The sequence below is a fragment of the Gorilla gorilla genome, chromosome 12 (assembly GCF_029281585.2).
Source record: "Gorilla gorilla gorilla isolate KB3781 chromosome 12, NHGRI_mGorGor1-v2.1_pri, whole genome shotgun sequence".
NCBI lineage: Eukaryota > Metazoa > Chordata > Mammalia > Primates > Hominidae > Gorilla > Gorilla gorilla.
This window is the reverse complement of record NC_073236.2, coordinates 29,208,086-29,235,210: the sequence shown is the minus strand read 5'-3', so window position 1 is coordinate 29,235,210 and position 27,125 is coordinate 29,208,086. Positions and strand designations below refer to the sequence as shown.

Genomic DNA, 27,125 nt, shown 5'->3' with positions numbered 1-27,125 from the left:
ACAGAATTCTGAGAAATAATAAACTATTGTTATTTTAAGCCATTAGGTTTTGGGCTTTGTTGTTGTTGCTATGCAGCAATAGATAACAAAATATAATATATAAAAGTTATTTCAGGCTGGGTGCGGTGGCAGACACCTGTAATCCCAACACTTTGGGAGGCCAAGGCGGGTGGATCACAAGGTCAGGAGTTTGAGACCAGCCTGGCCAATATGGTAAAACCCCATCTCTACTAAAAATACAAAAATTAGCCGGGCATGGTGGTGCACACTTGTAATCCCAGCTACTCGGGAGGCTGAGGCAGAAGAATCGCTTGAACCCGGGAGGTGGAGGTTGCAGTGAGCTGAGATGGTGCCACTGCACTCCAGCCTGGGTGACAGAGCAAGATTATGTCTTTAAAAATTAAAAAAAAGAAGTGATTTCTAACAGTTTTCTAGCAAACTCTAATTTTCTGTGGAAACAGAAATATTAGGATATAAGTAAATTCTTTGTGCCTTGTTTGTTTTTGAGACAGGGTCTCACTCTGTTGCCTGTGCTAGAGTGCCGCCACATGATTTCAGCTCACTGTAATCTCAACTTCCTGAGCTCCGGTGATCCTTCCACTTCAGCCTCCCAAGTAGCTGGGACTACAGGCACACGCCACCATGCCCAGCTAATTTTGATATCTTTTGTAGAAACAGGGTTTTGCTATGTTGCCCAGGCTGGTCTCGAACTCCTGGGCTCAAGTGATTAACCTGCCTTGGCCTCCCAAAGTGCTGGAATTACAGGTATAAACCACTGCACGTGGCTGTGTCTTCTCTTTATATAAAAACAAATGACAGCTGGGCATGGTGGCTCTTGCCTGTAATCCCAACACTTTGGGAGGCCAAGGCGGGTGGATTGCTTGAGCTCAAGAGTTTGAGAGCAGCCTGGGCAACATAGTGAAACCCCATCTCTATGGAAAAAAAAAAAAAGATAAAGAAATAAATACCAGCCGGGCGTGCTGAGACCCCATCTCTACAATTCACAAAATTAGCCGGGTGTGCTGGTACAGCCTGTAGTCCCAGCCTGTAGTCCCACCTACTCAGGGGTCTGTGGCGGAAGGATCGCTTGAGTCCAGAAGATTGAGGCTGCAGTGAGCCATGACAGTGCCACTTCACTCCAGCAAAAATAAATGCCAATGCTTTCCCAAATGTTCTAAGTGAGGACTGAAGCCTCACTAAGATTCAGTATTGTACAATGAAAGAACAACAGACCAGGAGTCAGGAGACCTGCCCCTAACCAACTTGGCCCTTGGTTGTAGCACAGCAAGTTGAGGGGTGGCAGGGAGAGCTATCCGCCCTGTATAGGCAATAAAAGGGCGATATGGCCAGGCACGGTGGCTCACGCCTGTAATCCTAGCACTTTGGGAAGCTGAGGCAGGTGGATCACCTATGGTCAGGAGTTCAAGACCAGCCGGGCCAACATGGTGAAACCCTGTCTCTACTAAAAATACAAAAAATTAGCCAGGCATGGTGGCACATGACTGTAGTCCCAGCTACTCGGGAGGCTGAGGCAGGAGAATCGCTTGAACCTGGGAGGCAGAGTTTGCAGTGAGCAGAGATCGTGCCACTGTACTCCGGCCTGGGCAACAGAGTGAGACCCTAACTCAAAATAAATAAAATAAACTAAAAAATAGAAAAGAGAATAACTGTTAAGCAGAGAATTTTAAAACAGTAACAAAACCCAGTAAAAGTTGGCCTGCTTTTTATCACCATGGGCCAGCTATTCTAAATAATATCAGTAATAACATCCGCCTTCCAATGAGGCAGACCTCTCCCACCCCACCCGCATCTTGACATCGCTGGGCCTCAGGAAGTTTACATCGCGGGGCTTGAGCTTCACACTCTGTAAATTGACAGGGCTAATCCATGTCTAAGGGATCTCCCAACTCTAAAATTCTAAAATTCAAGAGGCAGCCAGCTCTCTTGAGTGTGAACTTGTTCAAATTCATTAATTCATTCATCCCCTCATTCCTTCACTGACCATTTATTGAGTTCCTTCTATGTACTGGTCACCGTTGGCCCTGTCCTTAAGGAAACTCACGGAAGAACCTCTCTGAAAGCTATACCTCCTAGCCAGCTCCCATGGTGTCTGCTCACCTCCTCCGAGGGGTTTTCTTTGACCCACCAGGTCCCTCAGTCCCCAGCTGTTATCTGAGCTACTTATGGGCAGAGTTTGTGGCTTATTCATCATCAGAACCCAGAGTCTAGGCCAGGCGAGGTGGCTCATGCTTGTAATCCCAACACTTTGGGAGGCCAAGGTGGGCAGATCACCTGAGGTCAGGAGTTGGAGACCAGTGGTGACCAACATGAAGAAACCCCATCTCTATTAAAAATACAAAATTAGCCAAGCGTGGTGGCACATGACTGTAATCCTACCTAGTTGGGAGGCTGAGGCAGGAGAATCACTTGAACCCCAGAGGTGGAGGTTGTGGTGAGCCAAAGATCACACCATTGCACTCCAGCCTGGGCAACAAGAGCAAAACTCTGTCTCAAAAAAACAAACAACAACAACAAAAAAAACCCGGAGTCTAGATAGCCTCTGGCTCTATAGATGTTTGTTGAATGAGTGAATGAATGAATAGCAGCTTAGAATGGAGATTAATACCTATCCAAGATACTTTATTCAGTAAGTTGAGCCATGCAAAATTGCCAATACTTGACCATTTTAACTAATAAAACAGCAATTTAATATGGTTCAGTTTGATACATACGAATTTACAGAGAAGGACGTGGCCTGTGTGTTGGGTCTGAACTGGGAGACAGAGAGTATCTACCTTGGAATTCCACCATGGAGGACTGATTTCCCAAAGCTAAGAGCACCTTGCTATGAGTCGGCTGCATATATATGTCAGTCCCTCCACATAGGTTAGGGGCAACGTCAAACCCAGCCCTGGGGTCCTGCTTAGGTTGCCCCTTCCTCCCACTTAGGTTACCTAATGGCTCATCTCTGACTGATCCCCAGTGTTTACTTTGGAGACTTGGGTGAAAGTTTCCAGCCACAACAATTTCTTTTCCTGGATCTTTTGCCAAAATATCCCCCTTGAAAGTCTCTTACCATTCTTGGAAATCTTGGTAGGGTTGGGTAGTTGCCACTGGTGTCTGGCTGCTGACCCCCTGAAAGCTGTAGGACAGGAGGAATATAGTTTAAAGATGGAGGGCCCACGGCCAGAGGTAACTTGTAGGCATTTGTAAACTCTCTTGAAGTGGCCCATAAAGACATGCGCTCTTCCTGCTCCTTCTGTTTCATCTCAACTTCATCTAATATCTGCTCGATAATCCTCAGCCTATCATCATTCTCGTGCATTATTGTCTGCATAATCTTCAGATCCAGCACACACTTACTGATGAGATACTCCTCAGTCATGGACATGTTGTTCAAATTGCTCTTGGCTTCTATGGTTGACTCAGGAAGGCTGAGTGAACTGAGTGAACCGTTTTGCCAGTCCCAGTCCTCAAAAGAGTACTCTGTCTCAGCTTTTGAAGAGCTCTCATCCTCACTGCAAAAACAACACGCCTCTCTCTCCATCTTATCCAGCTCTTCTTCCATGGATTTCAGTTCACCTACCTGGTTAGGTCCGTCTGCCTCCAAAGATGAAGCAGCTCCTGGAGGCTCTTCTATGTCATCTTCCAAAATCAAGCAGCCTGAGTAGATCTCGTTGATTTTGAAACTGCAGAGGCTTGGCTGACCTGTGCTGGGGCTGCTGGCCTCTTCTGCCATAAATGGAGCAGGGCAAGGAGCATCTTGATTCTGAGTCTCCCTGGCCATCAGACATGCATCTGGGGCCTGAGGATCTAGTGTCCCCTCAGTGAATAAAGAGTGAACCCTTGGTGAATGAGGTTGACTGCCTATTGAAAAAAACAGCAAAATGCAACTCATTAAAATGAACATATTTGGCAGCTAAGCAGCCTTGGCTTGTTCAAGAGGCAAAGACTGTCAAAAAAAAAAAAAAAAGCTTTTTATTTTCCCACCCCCTTCCCAGTTGTGGAAGACTAGAGGATACACTCACAAAGGGTGAGGGAGTATGTGTCCCCTAGGGGAAAGCTCCTATTTTGACATGGAATGAGGCAGAAACTGTTGTCAGGGCGGGGGTCTAGCCATGGAGGAAATATTCTAAGCTTTATTGTGTGTCCAAACATGCATAACTGTCAGCACATGCAAATTACAGGCCCCTGAATCTTGTTTTCTTTTGTTTTATAGAGATGGGGTCTTGCTATGTTGCCCGGGTTGCTCTCAAACTCCTGGCTTTAATCCTCCCGTCTCACTCTCCCAAAGTGCTGGGATTACAGGTGTGAGCCACCATGCCCAGCTCCCCTGAATCTTAAGGACCACATTCATAGCCTTCTTTTCACACAAAAGAGTTTGACTATTTCTCAGTTAAAGTTATGCTCTTGGTGAGCATCTGATAAAAGTAGCCTAGGGCCGGGCGTAGTGGTTCACGTCTGTAATCCCAACACTTTGGGAGGCCAGGGCGGGTGGATCACTTGAGGTCAGGAGTTCGAGACCAGCCTGACCAACATGGTGAAACCCCATCTCTACTAAATACAAAAAATTAGCCAGGCATGTACATGCCTGTAGTCTCAGCTACTTGGGAGGCTGAGGCAGGAGAATCGCTTGAACCTGGGAGACAGAGGTTGCAGCAAGCCGAGATTGCACCATTGCCCTCCAGTCTGGGCAAAAAGAGTGAAACTGTCTCAAAAAAAAAAGGAGCCTAGATACCACCCAAGGAGCCATTACATTATGGGAGTAATGAAAAAACAAAAAAAAATATGCTAGGATTGGCCACCCACCACCCCTGGTTTACAGGTGTACAGCTTACAGAGAATGGGATGAAGCTGTCAAAGTAATGAGGTTACAGGGCCACTCTGGAGGCCTCCAGCACTGCTGAAGGAGAATCAGAGTGAATGGTCATTTGGCTGGAATTGGAAGGCCTGGGTTCCAGTTCTATAACAAGTTCTCTGTGATCCTGAGCAGGTTACAACTTCTCTGAACCTCAGTTTTCTCATCTGTAATATGAAGGCATTAAGCCTGATGACTGCAAGGTCCTTTCCAGTTCTAAATTCTAAGGTTTTCAAATGTACTAAAATGTAGTAAAACTGGTTGGACAAAGTGGCTTATACCTGTAATCCAAGTGCTTTGGGAGGCTAAAGTGGGAGGACTGCTTGAGGCCAGGAGTTCAAGACCAACCTGAGCAACACAATGAGACGTCATCTCTAAAAAAAAAAAAAAAAAAAAAACAAAACTTTTTTAGCCCAGGTGTGGTGGCTCATGACTGCAATCCCAGCACTTTGGGAGGACCAGGTGGGAGGACTGCTTGAGTTCAGGAGTTCAAGACCAGCCTGGGCAACATCGTGAGACCTTGTCTCTACCAAAAATTTTAAAAATAAGGCTGGGCACAGTGGTTCACGCCTGTAATCCCAGCCCTGTGGGAGGCTGAGGCGGGTGCATCACGAGGTCAGGAGGTCGAGACCATCCTGGCCAACATGGTGAAACCCCGTCTCTACTAAAAATACAAACAATTAGCTGGGCATGGTTGTGTGTGTCTGTAATCCCAGCTACTTGGGAGGCTGAGGCAGGAGAATTGCTTAAACCAGGGAGGCGGAGGTTGCAATGAGCCGAGATCGTGCCACTGCATTCCAGCCTGGTGACAGAGTGAGACTCCATCTCAACAACAACAAAAAAAAATTAAAAGAATTAGCTAGGTGTGGTAGTACACACTTGTAGTCCCAGCTACTTGGGAGGCCAAGGCAGGAGGATTACTTGAGCCTGGGAGATTGAGGCTGCAGTGAGCTATGATTGCACCACTGCACTCCAGCCTCAGAAATAGAGTAAAACCATGTCTCATGAAAAAAAAAAAAAGAAAAAGAAAAAAAAAACTTAAAAAAAATTAGCAGGATATGGTGGCATGTACCTGTAGTCCTGTGTACTCGAGAGCCTTGAGCCCAGGAATTGGAGGCTGCAGTAAGGTATAATTGTGCCTCATACTCCAGTCTGGGCAACAGAGTAAGATCCTGTCTCTTAAAAAAAAATGGTAATTTTCTTCTTTAAACTATTCCAAATTCTCCATAATGAGTGTTTTTATTTGTGAAACAATTAGATAAATTCTTAAGAGTAATCATGCTAGAAATAAACTCAATTATTATGACTTAGTTCTAGATCCACGCTAGGTATATATATGGATCCCCAAAAGTTTACCTTAATAATTTTAAGGATCTTGATTTTTTTCCTAAGGCATTCATCTTTTCCCAGTATAAGCTGTAACTACAGTGGCCAGGCACAGTGGCTCATGCTTGTAATCCTAGCACTTTGGGAGGCCAAGACAAGCAGATCACTTGAGGCCAGGAGTTCAAGACCAGCCTGGCCAATATGGCAAAACCCCGTCCCTACTAAAAATACAAAAATCAGGCCGGGCGCAGTGGCTCACATCTGTAATCCTAGCACTTTGGGAGGCTGAGGCAGGCAGATCACCTGAGGTCAGGAGTTCGAGACCAGCCTGGCTAACATGGAGAAACCCCGTCTCTACTAAAAATACAAAATTTAGCCGGGTGTGGTGGCATGCACCTGTCATCCCAGCTACTCAGGAGGCTGAGGCAGGAGAATTGCTTGAACCCGGGAGGCAGAGGTTGCAATGAGCCAAGACCACACCATTGCACTCCAGTCTGGGCAACAGAGCAAGATTCCATCTCAAAAAAAAAAAATTAGCCCAGCATGGTGGCACATGCCTGTATTCCCAGCTACTCAGGAGGCTGAGGCATGAGAATCGCTTGAACCCAGGAAGTGGAGGTTGCAGTGAGCTGACATCATGCCACTGTACTCCAGTCTGGGAAATAGAGCTAGACTTTATCTCACAAAACAAACAAGTTACATCTACAGTTTAGAGGAGTCAATTAGTTGCAGCTCATGTGACTCTCAGAACACATTTGTGTCAAAGTAACACAATCTGTGAATTAAGATAACATACCCATTTCCTTTAGCTCTATGATTTCCATGTCAGGGGTCTCTCTGGGGTGTTCTGAAGTCAGTCCTAGATAGACATCGACATCAGGATGGAGTCCGTATCTCTGCACTCTGGGGCTCTCGGTTGGTTGAGTTCTCTGGGCTCCAGTAAAATCCTGTAACACAGGAAATATTGTCAAGGACATAGTCTCAGTCATCCTGAATGTCACTGGTGCTTTAGAAACCATCTATGTATCTGATAAACTCCCTCTTATTCCTGTTGGGTAGACTGACTTTAGTCCTAATTAACTAGTTTATTGTTATTGCCAATACCTTAAAAGCAATAATAATAGCTACCATTCACTGAATCTCCACTAAGTGCCTACAATGTGCCCCTACTATGCATATGTGTTGAATCTCCCTAGCTCCCCTCCTCAATTCCATGCTGCTTTCACCAAGTTAAGCAGTTAGGCTATTCTCAAGAACACAGAAATGGTGTAATAAAACGAGGATTTCCAAAATTTCTTACAACTTGGTCTCTAGCTTCATCTTGTCTCTAACTCCCTACACTCCTGAGTTAGGTAAGCAGAAATAAACTCCCAACAACTTCAGGGCTTGCCTTTAAGTCATTCTTCAGAATATACTGGATATCTTGAAGGTTCATAGTTTGGTCTTTCCGCTTGACGTGGATGCCTGACTTAACAATATCACAGTAAGGTTTCGGAAGCCTGACATCAGCTTCTAAATAATTCCCCAAGACTAAGGCTTTTTTAACAACTGAGTCATCTAAGCCACTCCAGGGTATGTCATCTGTAAGGAAAAAGTCATACAAAAGAGTAAATTAGGAAACCAGAGAGTGGAGTGGGGGGAAAAGAAATCAGATGAAGCTGGGTAACCTTAGGCAAGTCACTTAACTCCTTTATTTTTTTTTCTAATCCACTGTACTTTAGAAACAATTCATTTCCTTATATATTAATTTCTCTCTAGAAAAACTACCCAGAAGGGCCGGGCGCGGTGGCTCACACCTGTAATCCCAGCACTTTGGGAGGCCGAGGCAGGTGGATCACAAGGTCAAGAGATCAAGACCGTCCTGGCCAACATGGTGAAATCCCCTCTACTAAAAATACAAAAATTAGCCAGGCGTGGTGGCGCGCACCTGTAATCCCAGCCACTCAGGAGGCTAAGGCAGGAGAATCGCTTGAACCCAGGAGGCAGAGGTTGTAGTGAGCTGAGATTGCACCACTGAACTCCAGCCTAGCAACAAAAACAGAAAACAAAAAACAAACAAAAAAAACTACCTGGAAGGCCAATTCATAAGTGAGAAGCCACTTTACCCATTTACCAGGGAGATCACTGCCACAGAGATAGGAAACAATAGTGTCAGCAACATGTACACATGGGCTCCCCGCTGGCAGGAGAGCCCAATATTCATCTCACGTATATTGTCATTTTGCCTCTGGGACTGCAAACACCATAAAAAAGCAGCCCTTGGCTGGGCGCGGTGGCTCACGCCTGTAATCCTAGCACTTTGGGAGGCCGAGGTGGATGGATCACCTGAGGTCAGAAGTTGAAACCAGCCTGGCCAACACAGTGAAATCCCATCTCTACTAAAAATACAAAAATTAGCTGGGTGTGGTGGCGAGCACATGTAATCTCAGCTACTTTGAGAGGCCGAGGCAGGAGAATCACTTGAACCCAGTAGGCAGAGGCTGCAGTGAGCCGAGATCGCGCCACTGCACTCAACCCTGGGCAACAGAGTAAGACTCCATCTTAAAAAAAAAAAAAAAAGTCTTGTGCGTTGGCTCACGCCTGTAATCCCAGCACTTTAGGAGGCTGAGGTGGGTGGATCACGAGGTCAGGAGATCCAGACCATCCTGGCTAACACAGTGAAACCCCATCTGTACTAAAAATAGAAAAAATTAGCCAGGCATGGTGGCACACGCCTGTAGTCCCAGTTACTTGGGAGGCTGAGGCAGGAGAATCGCTTGAACCCGGGAGGCAGAAGTTGCAGTGAGCCAAGATCCCACCACTGCACTTCAGCCTGGGCAACAGAGTGAGACTTTGTCAAAAAAAAAAAAAAAAGCAGCCTTTAATGAATGTGATTTTACTGTGTGTGTGTGTGTGTGTGTGTTTGTGTGCGTGTATGTCTTTCTCTTGAAGGATTCCTTCCATCTTCAGATATGTGACTACTTTCTCCACATCAGAGCAGTGGATTTGGAAGTACATCCATTTCTTTCAAGTGACACTGTTTATACATCTAATGGACACAGGGTGTGTTTCATAGTTTACTTCTCAGAGGCTAGTCTTTCCCCCTAATTTACAAGTTCTCAAGGGATACCGCACATAGATCATAAGTACTGATACCAATATTCAGTTTAAAAAGTTTGCTTCGGCCAGGCGTGGTGGCTCACACCTGTAATCCCAGCACTTCGGGAGGCCAAGGTGGGTGGATCACAAGGTCAAGTGATCGAGACCAGCCTGGCCAACATGGTGAAACCCAGTCTCTACTAAAAATACAAAAATTAGTTGGGCGTGGTGGTGTGCACCTGTAGTCCCAGCTACTCGGGAGGCTGAGGCAGAAGAATTGCTTGGACCTGGGAGACAGAGGTTGCAGTAAACTGAGATCGAGCCACTGCACTCCAGCCTGGGTGTCAGAGCAAGACTCTGTCTCAAAAAAATAAAAAATAAAAATAATAAAAATAATAAATTTTTTTTTAGTTTGGATTAAATGCATCATCACTGACAAGCAGATGGATGGGCTTTGCTGAGTCTTTTTTTTTTTTCTTTTGAGACAGAGTCTCACTCTGTCACCCAGGCTGGAGTGCAGTCGCACTATCTCAGCTCACTGCAACCTCGCCCTCCTGGGTCCAAGCGATTCTCCTGCTTCAGCCTCCCAAGTAGCTGGGACTACAGGCACGTGCCACCACACCCAGCTAATTTTTGTATTTTTAGTAGAGACAGGGTTTCACCATTTTGGCCAGGCTGGTCTTGAACTCCTGACTTCAGGTGATCCACCCACCTCAGCCTCCCAAAGTGCTGGGATTACAGGCGTGAGCCACTGCTCCCAGCCAAGAAGTCTCTTTTTAATAAGTCTTCTATTTTCATAAAAGTCAGTAACTCCTGTGGGGGGAGAAAAATGCAACCTAAGAATAGGGACTTTGGTCAACCATTAATGATCTTGATCTACCTGTTAAAATCTCCTGCATGATCATAGAAAAGCTGTAGATGTCTGATTTCACTGTGGCTGCCTTCTGTAAGATCACTTCTGGTGCGGCCCCGTTGTATAGCTGCGTAGGAAGGGGCACTCGAGTCAGGTCCCTCTGTACACCTCTGTCCTTGCTATGGAAGGAAACTCACAAGTCAGGGTTCATGCCTTAAAGGGTCTTTTATTCATTCATTCATTCATTCATTCAGAGTCTTGCCCTGTCACCCAGGCTGCAGAGCAGCAGCGTGATCTCAGCTCACTGCAACCTCTGCCACCTCCCGGGTTCAAGCGATTCTCCTGCCTCAGCCTCCCAAGTAGCTAGGATTACAGGTGTGTGTCACCAGGCCCAGCTAATTTTTGTATTTTAGTAGAGATGAGGTTTTGCCATGTTGGCCAGGCTCATGGGTCTTTTAATCAACATACTACATTTGTGAAAACTTTGCCTCTGAAGGCTGACAACCTCTTTGAGTTCCTGGAAACCTAGCTAGACAATGAGCTAGTCCACACTGCTTCAGAGGTGTTCCAACACCTGCAATTCCTTACTATTCCACCCGGGCCCTCTCCACCACTTCATCTGGCAACTCTACTGCTCCCCCACTCCACTCAAGTCACAGGGCCCTTCTTTCAGATCCTCCAACATACCTCATGTTCTTCAAGTCTTTGCACTGGCAGCTTCTGGCAGGCATGCCCTGCCCACAGGTCCGAGAATGACTAGCTACTTTTTGTCACTGAGATATTTGTCTGAAAGTCACTTCCTCAAGGAGGCCCTCCCTGACTGCCTAATCTAAAGTAGTCCTGTTTTATTGGTTTCAGAGCACTTATTATCTGAATTTGTGTTCATTTAGTTTATTATCTGTCTCCCCTCCATTCTAGAGAGTCAGCTCCATGAGAGTAGGCAACTCACTTGCCTTTATATCACTGTACTTCTGGGCTTGCACCAGGGCCTTGATGCTTGCTGTTGAATAAATGAATGTAAACTCTTTCAAGAGCCCTCTGAACCCCCATATGCTTTATCAAAGCCATCTGGGACTTCCCCAACTCCTCATGATTATTTCTTTTCTGAACTCCTGCCCTTTTGGGAATATGTCCTCTCAGTTTAGCACTCAAGGGTTCACTCATATGCTTAAATAACTCTTCCCAACCAGACTCTTTAAGAGCTAAGTCAGAGCATCCTAAATGTCTTCTGGCCCAGCAAGAGTCCTCAGGGTAAACTCAGCACTGACTTGTGCCAAGAGATGGAATGCTATCCTTGACAATGACATTCAACAAACTGATATGCCCTAGTAGAGTGTTACCAAAAATAAATGTGGGATTGAAGGCTATTTTGGGTTGGTGAATAATCAACTCATGTTATCAGTTTTCAAAGAAGGGTATGTTGTTACACCTGCAATGGCTTGCTGACTAACATTTCTGATACTTCTACCTGAAGTTCCATCCTGAGGTCATTCCCAGACATTCACAGACCCTTGGTTACCTCCTACCCCCTCACTTGGCCAGTTGTTGACCCCAGCAACTCCATGCATTTCACGTTATTCCCTCCCATTTTGGCTTCATGGTCACCACTAGGCCCTGTCTCATAGTCTCCTGGCTGGTGTTCCTGTCAACCTCCAATCCATCCTGCCCCTATATCCTGGAGACATCTTCTACCATCTGGTTTAGCCCCAACTGTGTCTCTAACCAATCAATTGGGTAACTTCACACCATTGCTTCACTCCTGGGTGCCTCAGTTTCCTCAACTATATAAGGACAGCATTGGGCTGGGCCATCTCCAAAGCTCCATTTCAGGCTAGGATTCACTTTTCTATCGGTGAGCAAAAGGAGAAGAAACTGCTGTACCTTTCTCTCAACAGCAGATGGCGATCCATCACTGACAAAAGTGCACATCCTTTAGCTTCCACTGCTCCTGAACACATAGCCAGAGAGGTCAACCCTTCTCTGAACCATTTCAAGTTTTTCCTTCAACTAGATCATCCAATCATTTAAGAAACATTACCGGCCAGCTGTAGTGGCTCATGCCTGTAATCCCAGTACTTTGGGAGGCCAAGGCAGGAGTACTGCCTGAGCCCGGGAGATTGAGATTGTAGTGAGCCACTGTACTATCGCCTGGGCAAAAGAGGCGGATCCTGTGTCCCCCACCCACAGAAAAGAAGGCTGGGTGTGGTGGCTCACACTTCTAATCCAAGCACTTTGGGAGGCCAAGTCGGGCAGATCGCATGAGTCCAGGAGTTCAAGTCCAGCCTGGGCAACATGGCGTGACCTTATCTCTATAAAAAATACAAAAATTGGCTGGGTGCAGTGGCTCACGCCTGTATTCCCAGCACTTTGGGAGGCTGAGGCGGGTGGATCACAAGGTCAGGAGTTCGAGATCATCCTGGCTAACATGGTGAAACCCCATCTCTACTAAAAATACAAAAAATTAGCCGGGTGTGGTGGCGGGTGCCTGTAGTCCTGACTACGTGGGAGGCTGAGGCAGGAGAACGGCGAGAACCCAGGAGGCGGAGCTTGTAGTGAGCCGAGATTGTACCATTGCACTCCAGCCTGGGCGACAGAGCGAGACTCCATCTCAAAAAAAAAAAAAAAAAAAAAATTAGCTGGATGTGGTGGCATGTGCCTGTAGTCCCAGCTACTCAGGAAGCTGAGGTAGGAAGATCTCTTTGACGCTGGGAGGTTGCAGTGAGCCGAGATCGTGCCACTGCACTCCAGCCTGGGTGATAGAGCAAGATCTTGTCTCAAAAAAATAAAAAATATTTACTGAGCACTTACCATAAGTGGCAGGCCCAGAGCTGGTGATGAACTCCCCATCTGGTGGCGCAGACACACTTGTATAGAAATGACTGTGGTACACTTGTGTGACACATGTGAGAAGAGGAATATGCAAAGTGCCTCAGGATATGAGAGCATCAGTATAGACTTCACAGAGAGTGTTGGGAGACTGTGTCTGAAGTGAGTTTAAAAGGCTAAATTGGCGTGTGCCAGGTATTCCAGATGCAGAAAGCAGTGTAGTAAAAGTGCCTTCAAATGGTCAGGAGGGAGCAGGGCAGTTAGGAGATTGACACTACGAGTGGAGCCTCACTTGGGGAGGCTTCTGCTCCCTGAAAAGGGGTCTGGACTTAATCTTGCAGGCAATAAGGAGACCATGAAAGCTTTTAACTCAGATTAAAAATGGACCAGATGTGAAGCTGAGCAGTTCAACTAGTGACAGTTATCTAGCCTCTGCCTGTTCCCATCTAGAAAAGTGCCATGGCTCCAGTCATACCCCAACGGCTCCCCTGCTTTTTTTCTTGAGACGTAGTCTCACTCTGTCACCCAGGCTGGAGTGCAGTGGCGTGATCTTGGCTCACTGCAAGCTCCACCTCCTGGGTTCATGCCATTCTCCTGCCTCAGCCTCCCAAGTAGCCGGGACTACAGGCGCCTGCCACCACGCCCGGCTAATTTTTTGTATTTTTAGTAGAGACGGGGTTTCACTGTGTTAGCCAGGATGGTCTCGACTTCCTGACCTCATGATCTGCCTGTCTCGGCCTGCCAAAGTGCTGGGATTACAGGCATGCGCCACCACGCCTGGCTAATTTTGTATTTTTAGTAGAGATGGGGTTTCTCCATGTTGGTCAGGCTGGTCTTGAACTCCCAACTTCAGGTGATCCGCATGCCTCAGCCTCCTAAAGTGCTGGAATTACAGGCATGAGCCACCATGCCCGGCCTAGAGGAAGGATCTTAACCTACAAATCATCCATGACCCTATACTGTTCAAAAATGCCTATCCTAAGAACACAGCATCCCAGTGTTCTTAAGATAAAATTCAAACTCCTCACCAGGGCCCACAAGGCCAAGCACAACCTGACCTCTGCCTCCTCTCCATGCAGAGGGACAAAAGGCACTCCAGGTCTGGGGAAGTGAGAGGCTTTTTATTTGTTCAAAAAACATATGCTGAGTGCACATACGCAAAGGCCTGTTCTGGGCATTTGAGATATAGCAGTAAATAAAACAGAAATCCCTGCCTCATGGAGCTTTTCATCTTTGAGAGAAGTTACAGAATATGTGACAAACAAAGATCTGGTGAGAGACCAGAAACAAAGCATCAGTGATGGGTAGGTGGCAGACAAGGGTAAGAGAAAGTAGGTGGGTCTAGGCAAGGGGTCTGCCCAGTGGCTGAGGCCTCACAGAAGAGCAGAACCAATACTGGCCCAAAGGCTCAGAGCTGTGGATGGCAGTAAGGAAGCGCAGGGGAGAGCCTCTGCCTCTCAAAGCTTGGGGGCTCTCAGGAAGACTTTGACTCTTGCCAACAAGAAACAAAGCCCTCTTACCAACTCCTGAATTTTGACTGCCTCTCTCACTGTGCTGAGCCCCTTGAGGGCAGATAATGCCCTCCATATCTATCCAGGCCAGTGCCTGGCCCAGATGTAGGAGGTGTGACAGACCATTAGGCTCATCAGCACTCATCACTTTCTCTCCTTCCACGATGCACAGGTAAGGCACAGCTCAGCTTCCCTCCAGTAGAAGGTAACTGGGCTCTGGCCACTGCAATGTGGGAGGCAGTACCATACCCATTTCAGACTGGCCCCAAACCCCACTGTGTCCCCTCCATGTTCTTTCTTGCTTGCTGACTGGCAGTGCAAAGAATGCAGTGGGGGATCAAGGCCTGAAAAGTGGTGAAGCTACAGATTGGTGTGACAGGGAACTCTGTCCCTGCCTCCAACACAGACTGGATTGCAATGTGAGTGAGAAATACACCTTGTTGTGTTAAAAGCTGCTCAAAGGGCCAGGCGCAGTGGATCACACCTGTAATCCTAGCACTTTGGGAGGCTGAAGTGGGCGGATCACCTGAGGTCGGGAGTTTGAGACCAGCCTGGCCAACATGGTGAAACTGCAGCTCTACTAAAAACACAAAAATTAGCCAGGCATGGTGGTGAGCACCTGTAATCCCAGCTACTCAGGAGGCTGAGGCAAGAGAATCACTTGAACCCAGGAGGCAGAGGTTGCAGTGAGCCAAGATTGTGCCACTGCATTCCAGCCTGGGCAAGAGGGCAAGTCTCCGTCTATGCACATTGGCTAATACGAGCTCTTACTTGTTAAATGTTTGTTAAAATGTCTCCAAATTCTTCTAGCCTTGGCAAATAGGGTAAGGCATTTGGGACAGGTTCAGCAACTGATGGACAGGTTCATCTCACCAATGAGGAGTCCCACCCAGATCAGATTCTGTCTCTACAGGAAAGGTCCCCAAGGGAGGTCAACTTCAGGAGAAAGTCCCACTCCATGTTATGCCCACCTTTCCAACATGTACTCCAGGTTGGTCAGCCTCGCTTCACCTGGGGAGATGATATGGACAGCATAGAAGCTGAGGGAGCGGTGGATAAACACCTGGAAATGCAGGTATCTCAGGGCATCAGATATCTGGAGCAGCAGGTGCACAATCACCTCCATGTGCAGCACTGGGAACTGGGACCGCTGCAAGCAAGAGATAAAATGCCAAGAAAACAAAAAGGACTGGGGCCCTGATACTGTAGAGCATTTTGTGATTTCCAGTCTTTCCATATGATCCTCATGGTTACCAAGGATCCCCATTTTACAGATGGAGAACCTAAAGCTCAGTGAGGCTAAGTGAATGCCCTGAGGTCCCAATGACTCAGGCCCCCTGGATCCAAACCTGGATTCCTTTCCCTCAGCTGAGCTGCTTCATACCACAAAAAATGAAAAGAAAGTTCTCAAAGTCTGGTATGTGCATCCAGGATTGGCCTGGGGAAAACTGACAGGGGAGGTCCCCCCATACCACCAGTAAACCTGCCCTGTCGCCTCCCTGTCCAAGCCCAAGCTGCTGGGGAGAACCTGGAAGCTCAAAGGACCCTGCAGAATGCAGATAACCAATTCAGTCCTACCCCAGTCAGATGAGACAGAAAGTGTCTCCTAAGGGAACAGAAATTCACTCACATCAATGCACCTGGCTGACTAAAGTCTTCATGGGTCTCTCCCCCAGAGAAATGGTCTTTAAGGTAATATCCTCACTCAAGGGGGAAAAACAGAAAAAAATAGAATAGGAGGTCCTCAGGCAGAAGGAATGGCAAGCCATTTGGGGGAAGAGCCCTTCTTGGGGTCTCCTTACTTCTATCCAGAGTATTTAGAACAAAGTCATGGAGGAAAAAAACCTAAATACTCCAAGAGCTCTCTAAACCTACATCTCAGGCCAAAGCACCCTTTCCAGGGACTCTATACAAGCCAGGAAAGATGTCTCCCAACACCAAGGAAATTTGAGGTGAGAGGGGAGTGATACAGGCCTCTATAGAAAAAACTGGGAGAGAGCACAAATGAAAATGTAGGAAAATAAAGCCAGTGGCTGCTGGATTATAGTTAGTCAAAGGTGTTTGTGTTTTCTGGGTCCATTGAGCTCTTAGATGTCTGATCAAGAAGCAGGACTAGGCTGGCTAAGGTGGCTCGTACCTATAATCCCAACACTTTGGGAAGCTAAGGCAGGAGGATCGCTTGAAGCCAGGAGTTCAAGACCAACCTGGGCAACATAGTGGGACCATGATTCTATTAAAATTTTAAAAATTAGCTGGGTGGGGGCTGGGTGCAGTGGCTCAAGCCTGAAATCCCAGCACTTTAGGAGGCTGACACAGGTGAATTGCCTGACGTCAGTAGTTCGAGGTGATCCTGGCCAACGTGGTGAAACCCCGTCTCTACTAAAAATACAAAAATTAGCTGGGTGTGGTGGGGGGGTGCCTGTAATCCAAACTACTTGGGAGGCTGAGGCATGAGAATCGCTTGAACCAGGGAGGCAGAAGTTGCAGTGAGCAGAGATTGTGCCACTGTATTCCAGCCTGGGGGACAGAAGGAGACTCTGTCTCAAAAAAAAAAAAAAAAAAAAAATTAGCTGGGCACGGTGGCATGCACCTGTAGTCCCAGCTACATTGGAGGCTGATGCAGGAGTATCATTTGAGCCCACGAGTTGGAGGTTACAGTGAGCTATGATCTCACTACTGTACTCCAGCCTGGGCAATAGAGCAAGACCCTGTCTCAAAAAAAGCAGGACAGGCCAGGTGCAGTGGCTCACGCCTGTAATCCCAGCACTCTGGGAGGCCAAGGTGGGTGGAGCATCTGAGGTCAGGAGTTTGAGAACAGCCTGGCCAACATGGTGAAACCCCATCTCTACTAAAAATACAAAAATTAGCCAGGCCTAGTGGCAGGCGCCTGTAGTTCCAGCTACTTGGGAGGCTGAGGCAGGAGAATCACTGAATCCAGGAGGTAGAGGCTGCAGTGAGCCAATATCGCGCCACTGCACTCCAGTCTAGGCAACAGAGGGACTCTGTCTCAAAAAAAAAAAAAAAAAAGCAGAACTGACAATAATAAAACCGTACCAATTCTGACCATGTGCTTATCAGCCTTAAATAGCATGTTAAACAGCCCCTATAAAGCAAAAGAATAAAGATATTTATCTTCCATGAATGCAGAAATGGGATCACCACAGCTGGGGCAAGAGGGTGAGGAGGGAAGAAACCGGGAGGGCAGCAATGGAAAATCCATGGAAACAGCCGTTTACTCGTTCATGAAGGACACTGAACAATGTGCCGATAGTGATGCGCTCGTACACAAAGCGGGTTTTCTCTAGGTCCTGCGAGAGACACACAGCCATCAACTGTAGCAAGTAGGGGTGCCGCAGCTTGCTGCAAAAGAAAAGAAGCTTCAGATAAGGCAGGGGAGAGGAGAACATGATGAAAAAATGAGCATAGGCCTTTTGAACACATTCTAAACAAATATCATTTGTACGCGATGTTTTCTTTTCTTTTTTTTTTTTTTTGACACAGAGTCTCACTCTATTGCCCAGTCTGGAGTGCAGTGGGGTGATCTCTCGGCTCACTGCAACCTCCGCCTCCTGGGTTCAAGTGATTCTACTGCCTCAGCCTTCCAAGTAGCTGGGATTACAGATGCCCACCACCACTTGTAGCTAATTTTTGTATTTCTAGTAGAGACGGGGTTTCACCATGTTGGCCAGGCTGGTCTTGAATTCCTGACCTCAGGTGATCCACCCGCCTTGGCCTCCCAAAATGCTGGGATTACAGGTGTGAGCCACTGTACCTGGCTTTTTTTTTTTTTTTGAGACAGAGTCTCGCTCTGTCGCCCAGGGTGGAGTGCAGTGGCGCGATCTCGGCTCACTGCAAGCTCCGCCTCCTGGGTTCACGCCATTCTCCTGCCTCAGCCTCCCAAGTAGCTGGGACTACAGGCGCCCGCCACCATGCCCGGCTAATTTTTTGTATTTTTAGTAGAGACGGGGTTTCACCGTGTTAGCCAAGATGGTCTCGATCTCCTGACCTCGTGATCCACCCGCCTCGGCCTCCCAAAGTGCTGGGATTACAGGCGTGAGCCACCGCGCCCGGCCTTACCTGGCTTTTTGTATACAATGTTTTCTAAGAAAACAGGATGAGGTGTTGATGAGGGTTTCTGTCGGAATCTGTGGCCCTAACTGATGAGACCTTGAGAGCTTAGAGCCATCAATGACAACAATGACAATGTGGCCAAGAGCTCCTGTATTCTTTGCATACATCATACCTAACAACCACCTGCAAGAAATGTATCATTATACTCATTTTATAGATGAGGAGACCAACATCAAGGAAATGTCAGGGCCTGGTGCAGTGGCTCACGTCTGTAATCCAAGCACTTTGGGAGGCCAAGGTGGGCAGATCACTTGAAATCAGGAGTTTGAGGCCAGCCTGGCCAAGATGATGAACCCTGTCTGTACTGAAAATACAAAAGTTAACCAGGTGTAGTGGCGCACACCAGTAGTCCCAGCTACTCAGGAGGCTGAGGCCCGGGAATTGCTTGAGCCCAGGAGGTGGAGGTTGCAGTGAGCCTAGATGGTGCCACTGCACTCCTGCCTGGGCGACAGAGCGAGACTCAATCCTAACCCCCGCCAAAAAAAGAAGAAGAAATATGTCAGGAATTCACCCAAGGTTGCACGTCCAACTCAGTCTCATGTCAAAGTCTATGTTGCCCAGGCTCCTTCTTTCAGCTTCCTTTGGTCCCTTCAAGCTGACTTCCATGAAAAGAAGAATGTGGCCTCTCTACATGCCTCCTGCAGAAGTTGAGGAGCCTTCTTAGGAGAGAGCTAGATGAGCCTGGGTCCACTGAATGAACGAATCAAGAACCTGTCCTAGCAAGAACAGAAGGACCTAACTCTGGGTCCGCTGAATGAATCAAGAGCCTGTCCTAGCAAGAGCAGAAGGACTTAACTCTGGAGCCATAGGAACCCTAAGGTCTGGAGATCCATGAGCCTGTCCTCAACGGCACAGACATGTCCTCAGACATCTGGATCTTAAGCAAGCCATGCTCTATGAAAACAGGATAGCCACACACCATCCTGATGGGCACAGGGCCCAAAGTGGGTGGACTCAGGGATTATAGCACCAGAACCAGAAGGGCCTGCATGGAGGCTGCAGCATTCAGAAACATGGGTTACGGGGCGGCTGACAGCTGACAGAGCCCCTCACCACCACTGTCCCCACTGCTCAGGCTACTCGTTAACCTCTCTTCCTCTTTCTTGGCAGCCCTTCGAAGTCAAGTCAATCAATTTCAACAGTCAGGAAATGCTGAGACTGAGAGAAGCTGGAGCTCCCTATCCCAGGCACAGAGGTGAATAGCCCAGAACTTGAGTCTGTAAAGAGACCTGGACCTATAAGGGGCCTTGGGCTTCCTTCTCACCTGCTGTGTTCCTGCTCGGCAATTAATAAGTCAGCCAGCCGCAGCTTGCTGCAGTGTGGGTGGGTGGGGAGATTCAGCTCTTTCACTGTGACCCTGCTCCCATTCCACACTAGACTACAAGGACAGGAAAGAGTTTCAGCAGAAAGGAGTGAGCAGCCACTTACTCCTTCAATGAATGAGCTTTCCTAAGCAAGGACCAGAGAATTGGTCTCCACACAGAACCTGCAATGCCCACTAGGCACTACTGGGTCCTCTCTCCCACTACCCACCCCCAGGTACTAAAGCACCCTGGATAACTTAGGTATAGGTGGTGGGAAGTCACTGAATGCAAGGGAGAGAGTGACTTGATCAGGTTTGTATTCAAAAACACAATGGTACTGGCAATGTGGGGAATGGGTAGGGGAGGGGAGGTCCAGAGAATGGGAAGCCAGTTAGGAGACCACTCCAGGTGAGAGATGGTGAAGACTTGGGCAAAGGCAGCAGCAATAAAACAGCTTCTATAGGGGCCTCATTAACCTTGACCTGTATCAGAGGCAAGATAGTCACTACCAAGCTGCCTCTAATTCTTTAGCGAGCAGAGACATTAAAGTATTGTAATGAGTAATCTTTCAGAGCAGTGGTTCTCCCCCAGAGACCTATGGCAATGTCTGTAAGACAGTTTGGTCGTCACAGCTGTGGGGGCTGTAAGGGACTGCAACTGGCACTAGTGGGTAGAGACCAGGGACTTCTAAACATTCTACAATGCACAGCATTACTCCCAACAACAAAGGATCATCTGGCTAAAAATGGTAATAGTGTTCTGGCTGAGAAACCCTGATTTAGACAGATGTTCTTAGGTGTTCCCTGTGTTTGAGTAGAAACTCCCCACACTTAAGGAAGTCACATGCAGCCCTCTCTTCCCCTGAAACTGAATCAGACCTCAAACTGGCCAGCCCCCGCTTACTTGGTCATGACCATGTAGGGGCTGCTGAAGAAAGAGAAGGTGGGCTAATCATCAGCTCGAATCACTTCCTTTTCTCCAACGACCGGAAGAGATCCTAGATAGGCCATCTGTGTCGCCCCAGTAAGATAAAACTGAAACCAAGGCATAGCCTCAAATTATGGGGAGAAGGGAGGAAAAGCAGAATACATCCAGAATCTTATCAGCCAGCTAAAATTTTAGCTGCTATTTATCAACTTTCTGAATACCCCTATGCACTGGGCCTTTTTCTTTTTTTTTTTGAGACAGGGTATCACTGTCACTCAGGCTGGAGCATATGACATGATCTTGGCTCACTGCAGCCTGGACCTCCCGGGCTCAAGCAATCCTCCCACCCCACCCTCCCAAGTAGCCGGGATTACAAGCATGCACCACCACACCTGGCTAATTTTTTTTTTTTTAATAGAGACGGGCTTTTGTCATGTTGGCTGGTGTCAAAGTCCTGGACTCAAGTGATCCACCCACCTTGGTCTCCGAAAGTGCTAAGATTATAGGCGTGAGCCACCAGGCCTCACCACAACTCTTTATATTATCTTTAATCTTTCTAAAAACCTTTCAAGGTTTTATTATTTCCCTTTTGTTCTTTTCCCTGAAGAAACTGAGGCTCATGGAAAGAAGTCAGATGCTTCCAGTGCCATCGCTGGGACTGAGAAGCCCATTGTGGCCCCCACAGCACCCAGGATTGTGTCTGGCCAAATCTGATATTCCTCCTCTCCCTCCCCACCAGGCTGCCTCAGCACAACAAACAGAACGGAGGGTAGGGCTGGGTGAGTTGGCTCAAGACTGTAATCCCAGCACTTTGAGAAGTCAAGGCGGGTGGACTGATTGAGTCCAGAAGATAGAGACCAGCCTGGGCAACATGGCAAAATCCCATCTCTACTGAAACTACAAGTAACCAGGCATGGTGGCACACACCTGTGATCCCAGCTACTTGGAAGGCTGAGGCATCAGAATTGCTTGAACCCAGTAGGCAGACGTCGCAGCAGTGAGCCTAGATCGCGCCACTGCACTTCAGCCTGGGCAACAGAGCCAGACTCTGTCTCAAAAAAATAATAATTAAAAATTAAAAACTAAAAATTAATTAATTAAAAGATCATTTTCTAAACTCAAGTGTAGCCCAGGGTCATCCAAGTGAATTCTCTGGGGTTTTCACAAATTTGTTAGTAAGACAGGAACACTAAGAGATACCTTTCCCTCAATAGGGGCAAAAAAGAAAAGAACAACACTTTGGTGAGGATAACGAGGCAGGACTTGGACAAAGGTGGGAGATGGGCCCGATGATTCTCCAGTTAGCCCTGCAAACACTGGCTGTCAGTGGCAACCTCTTACCTTCCCAAAAACAAAGCTGTAGATATTTTGAGCAGAAATGACTCCAGCTTTAAGCAGTCAGTTAGGAGAGCCATTACGGTTTCTAGAAATAATTAAAATGGGAAAAAAAACTCAGAATTAACCACTCATATCCAGAATAATAATGCTGAATCAAGTTTTCAGAAGGTGTAGTTGATTTTGTCTTTACTGCTAGACTTTCTGTTACAAAACTAGAGATGATGTAATAGCCAGCCTCTGAGAGGGCCTCTATGATTGTCACTTACCGGTATGCATAACCTTGTGTAGCCCCTCACAGGTCAGATGGGGCTGACCTGTTAACTCATTTTTGACTGTTAACAGTGCAAAACAGTGATAGTCTGTCACTTTGAGGCTAAATCTACCAAGGCTTCGGCCCTGATCTCTCTTGGATCATTTACTCTGCCAGCTGCCATGATACAAGGACATTCAAGCAGCCCTAGGGGGAGGCTCAATGCCCAGCACCAATTTGTCAGCCATGTAAACGAGCCATCTTGGAACTGAATTGTCCATCTTCAGTCAAGCCTTCAGATGAATACAGCCCTAACATCTTAACTGCAACTTCATTAGAAACTCTGAGCCAGAACAACCTAGTTGAACCATTCCCTGATTCCTGACCCACAGAAATTGTGTGAGATAAAAATGTTATTGTTTGAGGCTGCTAAGTTTGGGGGGTGATTCATTATGCAGCAATAGATAACAAATACAGATGGTCAGAGTTGGAAATAATCATAAGCACATCTTGTCCAGTTTTTTCATTATATAGGCAAAAAAATGAAGCCCAGGAAAAGGAAACTTGCTGGCCTGAGGTCATAAAATGCAGCAGTGACCAGACACTGATGTTGGTCATTCCAGCCACTGTTCTTCCCACATTCCACACTCAAACTACCACCTGTGCATCAGGGTCCCCCTTCACTGAAGGTGTCTTGGAAGAAGGGGTGATGCCTCGTATTTCTTTGGCTCCCAGAACCTGGCATGGTGCCATGCAGTAGATGCTCAGTTAATGCTTGCCAGTTGGGTACTTTCAGCTCAGACTGAAGGAAAAAACATCCTACCACCACCAGAGGCACTTTCCTTTCCTTGGCAAATGGCAAAGGAGCTAAGAGATGCTGCATATTCAGGGCCAGCCCTACCTCAGGTCTGTGAGGCCCCACGTGCCACTATTAGAGAACAGATGTAAGTGCTTTACTTCTTTTCTATTTCCTCAGCAACTCATCAGTGCCAAGCTGTCCCATCTCTGCTTTAACTTGCTATGCTATTGAGGAGAAGACTCTGAAGTTTAGACTGAGATAAACTGAGCATCCCAATTTACACCTGGTATCTTAGCACCATTATTGATAGTTTCCTTTACACTCTCGAAACAGCCAACAGATAATAAGCTATATGGTCACTCTCACTTGAGTAAACAGACCATAAGAAAAAGGCCACTTTTCAACACCAAATCATCAGTCTCTTCTTAAAATAAGGCTTATGTGCTTAGGCCTCAAAAGATCTAGGAGACAGTGGACCGTTTCTTGCCCAGGGGAACAGACCTTGTGCTGACAGTGAGGGTGTCAGCCTCCAGCAGCAGTAGAACTGGGGGTTACCAGTGATGAGGCCTCCTGCCTTCCACTCTGGGGCCTCTGGGCAGTACGTGGCTCTTTGGAGGGGATAGTTCTTTCTAAGCAAAAGAGCCGAGCGTTCTCAAACAGTGACCTGGACAACAACTGCAGTTCAGACCAACATTTCCTGCTCTCTTACCTAAATTTCTCAGCACATGTCTATATAATTAAACTCGGCTGGGTTAAGGGGAGAAAAAAACTAACTCTAGTCATCTACAGCCATTGGTCCTCAACTCAGTGCTTTTCTTCTTTCCCCAGTCCAAGCTCTGTGCAAACACACATGTGAGGAATCTTATCTGACATGGCACCACTCACAAATCTCAGAGGCTAACTCTAATTTCAAGAATTTGTGTGGTTTTTTACATTAAGAGGAGGGGGGGCAGGCACGGTGGCTCACGCCTGTAATCCCAGCATTTCAGGAGGCAGAGGCAGTCCTTTCACCTGAGGTCAGGAATTCCAGACCAGCCTGGCCATGGCGAAACCCCATCTCTACTAAAAATATAAAATTAGCCAGGTGTGCTAATTTTATATTAATCCCAGCTACTAAGGAGGCTGAGGCAGGAGAATTGCTTGAACCCAGGAGACAGAGGTTGTGGTGAGCCGAGATTGCACAGACTCCTGCCTGGGCGACAGAGAAGACTCAGTTTCAAAAAAAAAAAAAGTGGGGGAAGAGGAGTGTATTTCCATGTAAGCATTCCATTAACCCTGTAAGAATGTTTCCTCTAATTCTAAACTAGATGCTGTATCTAGATGAGTAACTAAGATTGTAAAAGCTCATCCACACTTACACTTGGGTTTTCCTTTCAGGCTCACTCATGAGCCTCCTCTCCTTGTACAGAGCCCTACCATGCACCAAGCAGCTAAGGGTTAGTAGCAATGAATAGGACAGACACAGCCCCTGCGCTCTTGGAATTCACAATTTAATTGGAAAACTGGAGAAGAACATATACAAATAAAATAACTGCAAACTATGACAATTCTCTAAACTCTGAAGGAGGGGTCTCCATACAAGCTCCAGGGGCAGAGGCAGGAGATGAAGTGGGAGGGCTTGGATGAGGCAGGGCCTCCAAGGCCAGATAAGGGATTTCTAAACCTATTCTATTAGCCATGGGGAAGGTCCTTAAGGAGTTTTAGCAGAGTGGTACAACCTGATTTCCATTATTTTATTTTTATTTGATTACTTTATTTTATTTTTATTTTTTGAGACAAGATCTCACTCTGTCACCCAGTCTGGAGTGCAGTTCCATGATCTTGGCTTGCTGTAACCTCCACCTCCCAGATTCAAATGATCCTCTCACCTCAGCCTCCAGAGTAGCTGGAACTATGAGGAGCACACCAACACACTTGGCTACTATTTTTTTTTTTTTTTTTTTGAGATGGCGTGTTGCTCTGTCACCCAGGCTGGAGTGCAGTGGTGCAATCTCGGCTCACTGCAACCTCCGCCTCCTGGGTTCAAGTGATTCGCCTGCCTCAGCCTCCTGAGTAGCTGGGATTACAGGTGCATGCCACCACACCTGGCTAATTTTTGTATTTTTAGTAGAGACAGGGGTTTCACCATGTTGGCCAGGCTGGTCTCGAACTCCTGACCTCAGGTGATCCACCCACCTCAACCTCCAAAAGTGATTACAGGTGTGAGCCACTGTACCCAGCCACCTGATTTCCATTTTTAAAAGGTCATTCTGGATGCTGAGTAAAGAGCCAAAACTGGCCAGAGTGGCAGGCAGCACAGCAGTTAGGAGTTAACGGGATCATGAACTCATCTCGCCCGAGAAGCCAGCAGCATCCAATCATCAGAGGAAAGCCAGGACTCAAAGTGCATGAATGACAGGACAAGGAAGCCTGCAAAAGTGTGCTGAGCCCAGCTACCCTGCTTACAGAAAGAGATGCCATCAGAGGAAAGCCAGATGGGAAGGATTCTCTACATACACACCCTAAGTCAACAAATCCCAGAGAAGTTAAAATGACACTCCTCCCTTTCAAGCTTAATCCTGAGCATGGAGAGAAGCATGGAGCCCACCTCCTGCAGCTGTGATGGGAGAAGAGGGGGCTGCCCAACCAGCTGGCAGCAAGTCTCTCATATCAGCTGAAAATAGCCCAGGAAACCGTAAGTTAAGCATTTGTGGTCTTTTGCAACCTTAGTAATAAAGGAACACTCTTTCTATGGTTCAGGAGATGACAAAAAAGCCAGCCAGGTGTCCTGCTGGGTAAGGGTTTTCTGCTGGGCTTCTCAGACCTGAGATGTTCCCCTTCTGCTAACCACAGGGTGGTTTCTACCGGAGCCCACACTCATTCCTCTCACACCTTCTCAGGGAGAGGGGAGAGAGGGGCAAAGGGGATCCTCTGGCCTTCCTTCAACAGGGCCAAGCCTTTTCTTTCCAAGCACACCCGTTTGGATGGGCCACATGCCAGAGGGCACTGATGTGGAGGAGCTGAGGCAACCCATGCTGCAGGGCTCCCACAAGGAAGGCTGGGTGATGGAGACTATCCCACTCTGCTCGAGGGAGTACTCACCCCTGCACGAGGCCACCACACCAGGGCGGGCTGTAGACAAGCCGCTGCGGGGAGTCTATCTTCTTCAGGAGGTCATAAGAGAAGCCCTGGCTGATGGCCTGCATGTGTGAGGCACAGCGCTGCATGAACTCCACTATCTGCAAAACATTGCAGAGATGCCCAGTGCGGGTGCACCAGTTTTCAATGGAATGGAAGCTTGGGTATGAAGATAAGTGGTCCGAGGAGCTGAGAGCCCCCAACAGAAAAACCTCTCAAAAGGAAAGGGCCCAGGTGATTTTCTAAAGGTATGGAATGTTTTCAGGGAGAGGATTTAGGGCAACAATTTCCTCCAACTCCCTCCTTCAACAGATGAGGAAACCAAGGCCAAGAGGAGTAAAATTTGCTGGTCCAAGGCCCAACAGCTTTAATAAGCAGGAGCCCCAGGAAGGAGACTGCACACAGAGGGGCCTGGCACTGTACCTGCCCTCTGAGTTTTACATTTATGTTATTTAGTCTTCATTAAAACACATCACACCAGCTGGGTGCGGTGGCTCATGCCTGTAATTCCAGCACTTTGGGAGGCCAAGGTGGGCGAATCACCTGAGTCAGGAGTTCGAGACCAGCCTGGCCAACATGGAGAAACCCCATCTTTACTGAAAATACAAAAGTTAGCTGAGTGTGGTGGTGCAGGCCTGTAATCTGAGCTACTCAGGAGGCTGAGGCAGGAGAATTGCTTGAACCCAGGAGTGGGAGGTTGCAGTGAGCTGAGCTCGTGCCATTGCACTCCAGCCTGGGCAAGACTCCTTCCCAAAAAAAAAAAAATTCCCACCTGCCAAGCAAAGTTACTTAATGTCAGTGGGCCTC

The 27,125-nt window shown here is 47.4% G+C and overlaps 1 protein-coding gene across 4 annotated transcripts in view; it reads right to left on the bottom strand.

The window, feature by feature from the left end:
* Nucleotides 1–26,374, bottom strand: part of LOC115933152 (inactive serine/threonine-protein kinase TEX14-like) — a 35,952-nt gene extending 9,578 nt beyond the window's left edge. For 2 of the 4 annotated variants that reach the window (XM_063695514.1, XM_063695513.1), the window contains exons 1-9: nucleotides 26,283–26,374; nucleotides 22,156–22,237; nucleotides 17,689–17,812; nucleotides 15,424–15,602; nucleotides 10,143–10,294; nucleotides 7,575–7,765; nucleotides 6,981–7,131; nucleotides 3,587–3,867; nucleotides 3,077–3,142 (exon numbers count right to left, since the gene is read on the bottom strand). In XM_063695514.1, the coding sequence (XP_063551584.1) occupies nucleotides 3,077–3,142; nucleotides 3,587–3,867; nucleotides 6,981–7,131; nucleotides 7,575–7,765; nucleotides 10,143–10,294; nucleotides 15,424–15,602; nucleotides 17,689–17,812; nucleotides 22,156–22,229 (1,218 nt within the window). In that variant the 5' untranslated portion in view covers nucleotides 22,230–22,237; nucleotides 26,283–26,374. Of the gene's footprint in view, nucleotides 1–3,076; nucleotides 3,868–6,980; nucleotides 7,132–7,574; nucleotides 7,766–10,142; nucleotides 10,295–15,423; nucleotides 15,603–17,688; nucleotides 17,813–22,155; nucleotides 22,238–26,282 lie in introns of all 4 variants that reach the window. The other 2 variants (XM_055377372.2, XM_063695512.1) reach the window with 1 other exon arrangement.
* Nucleotides 26,375–27,125: the final 751 nt, after the last annotated feature.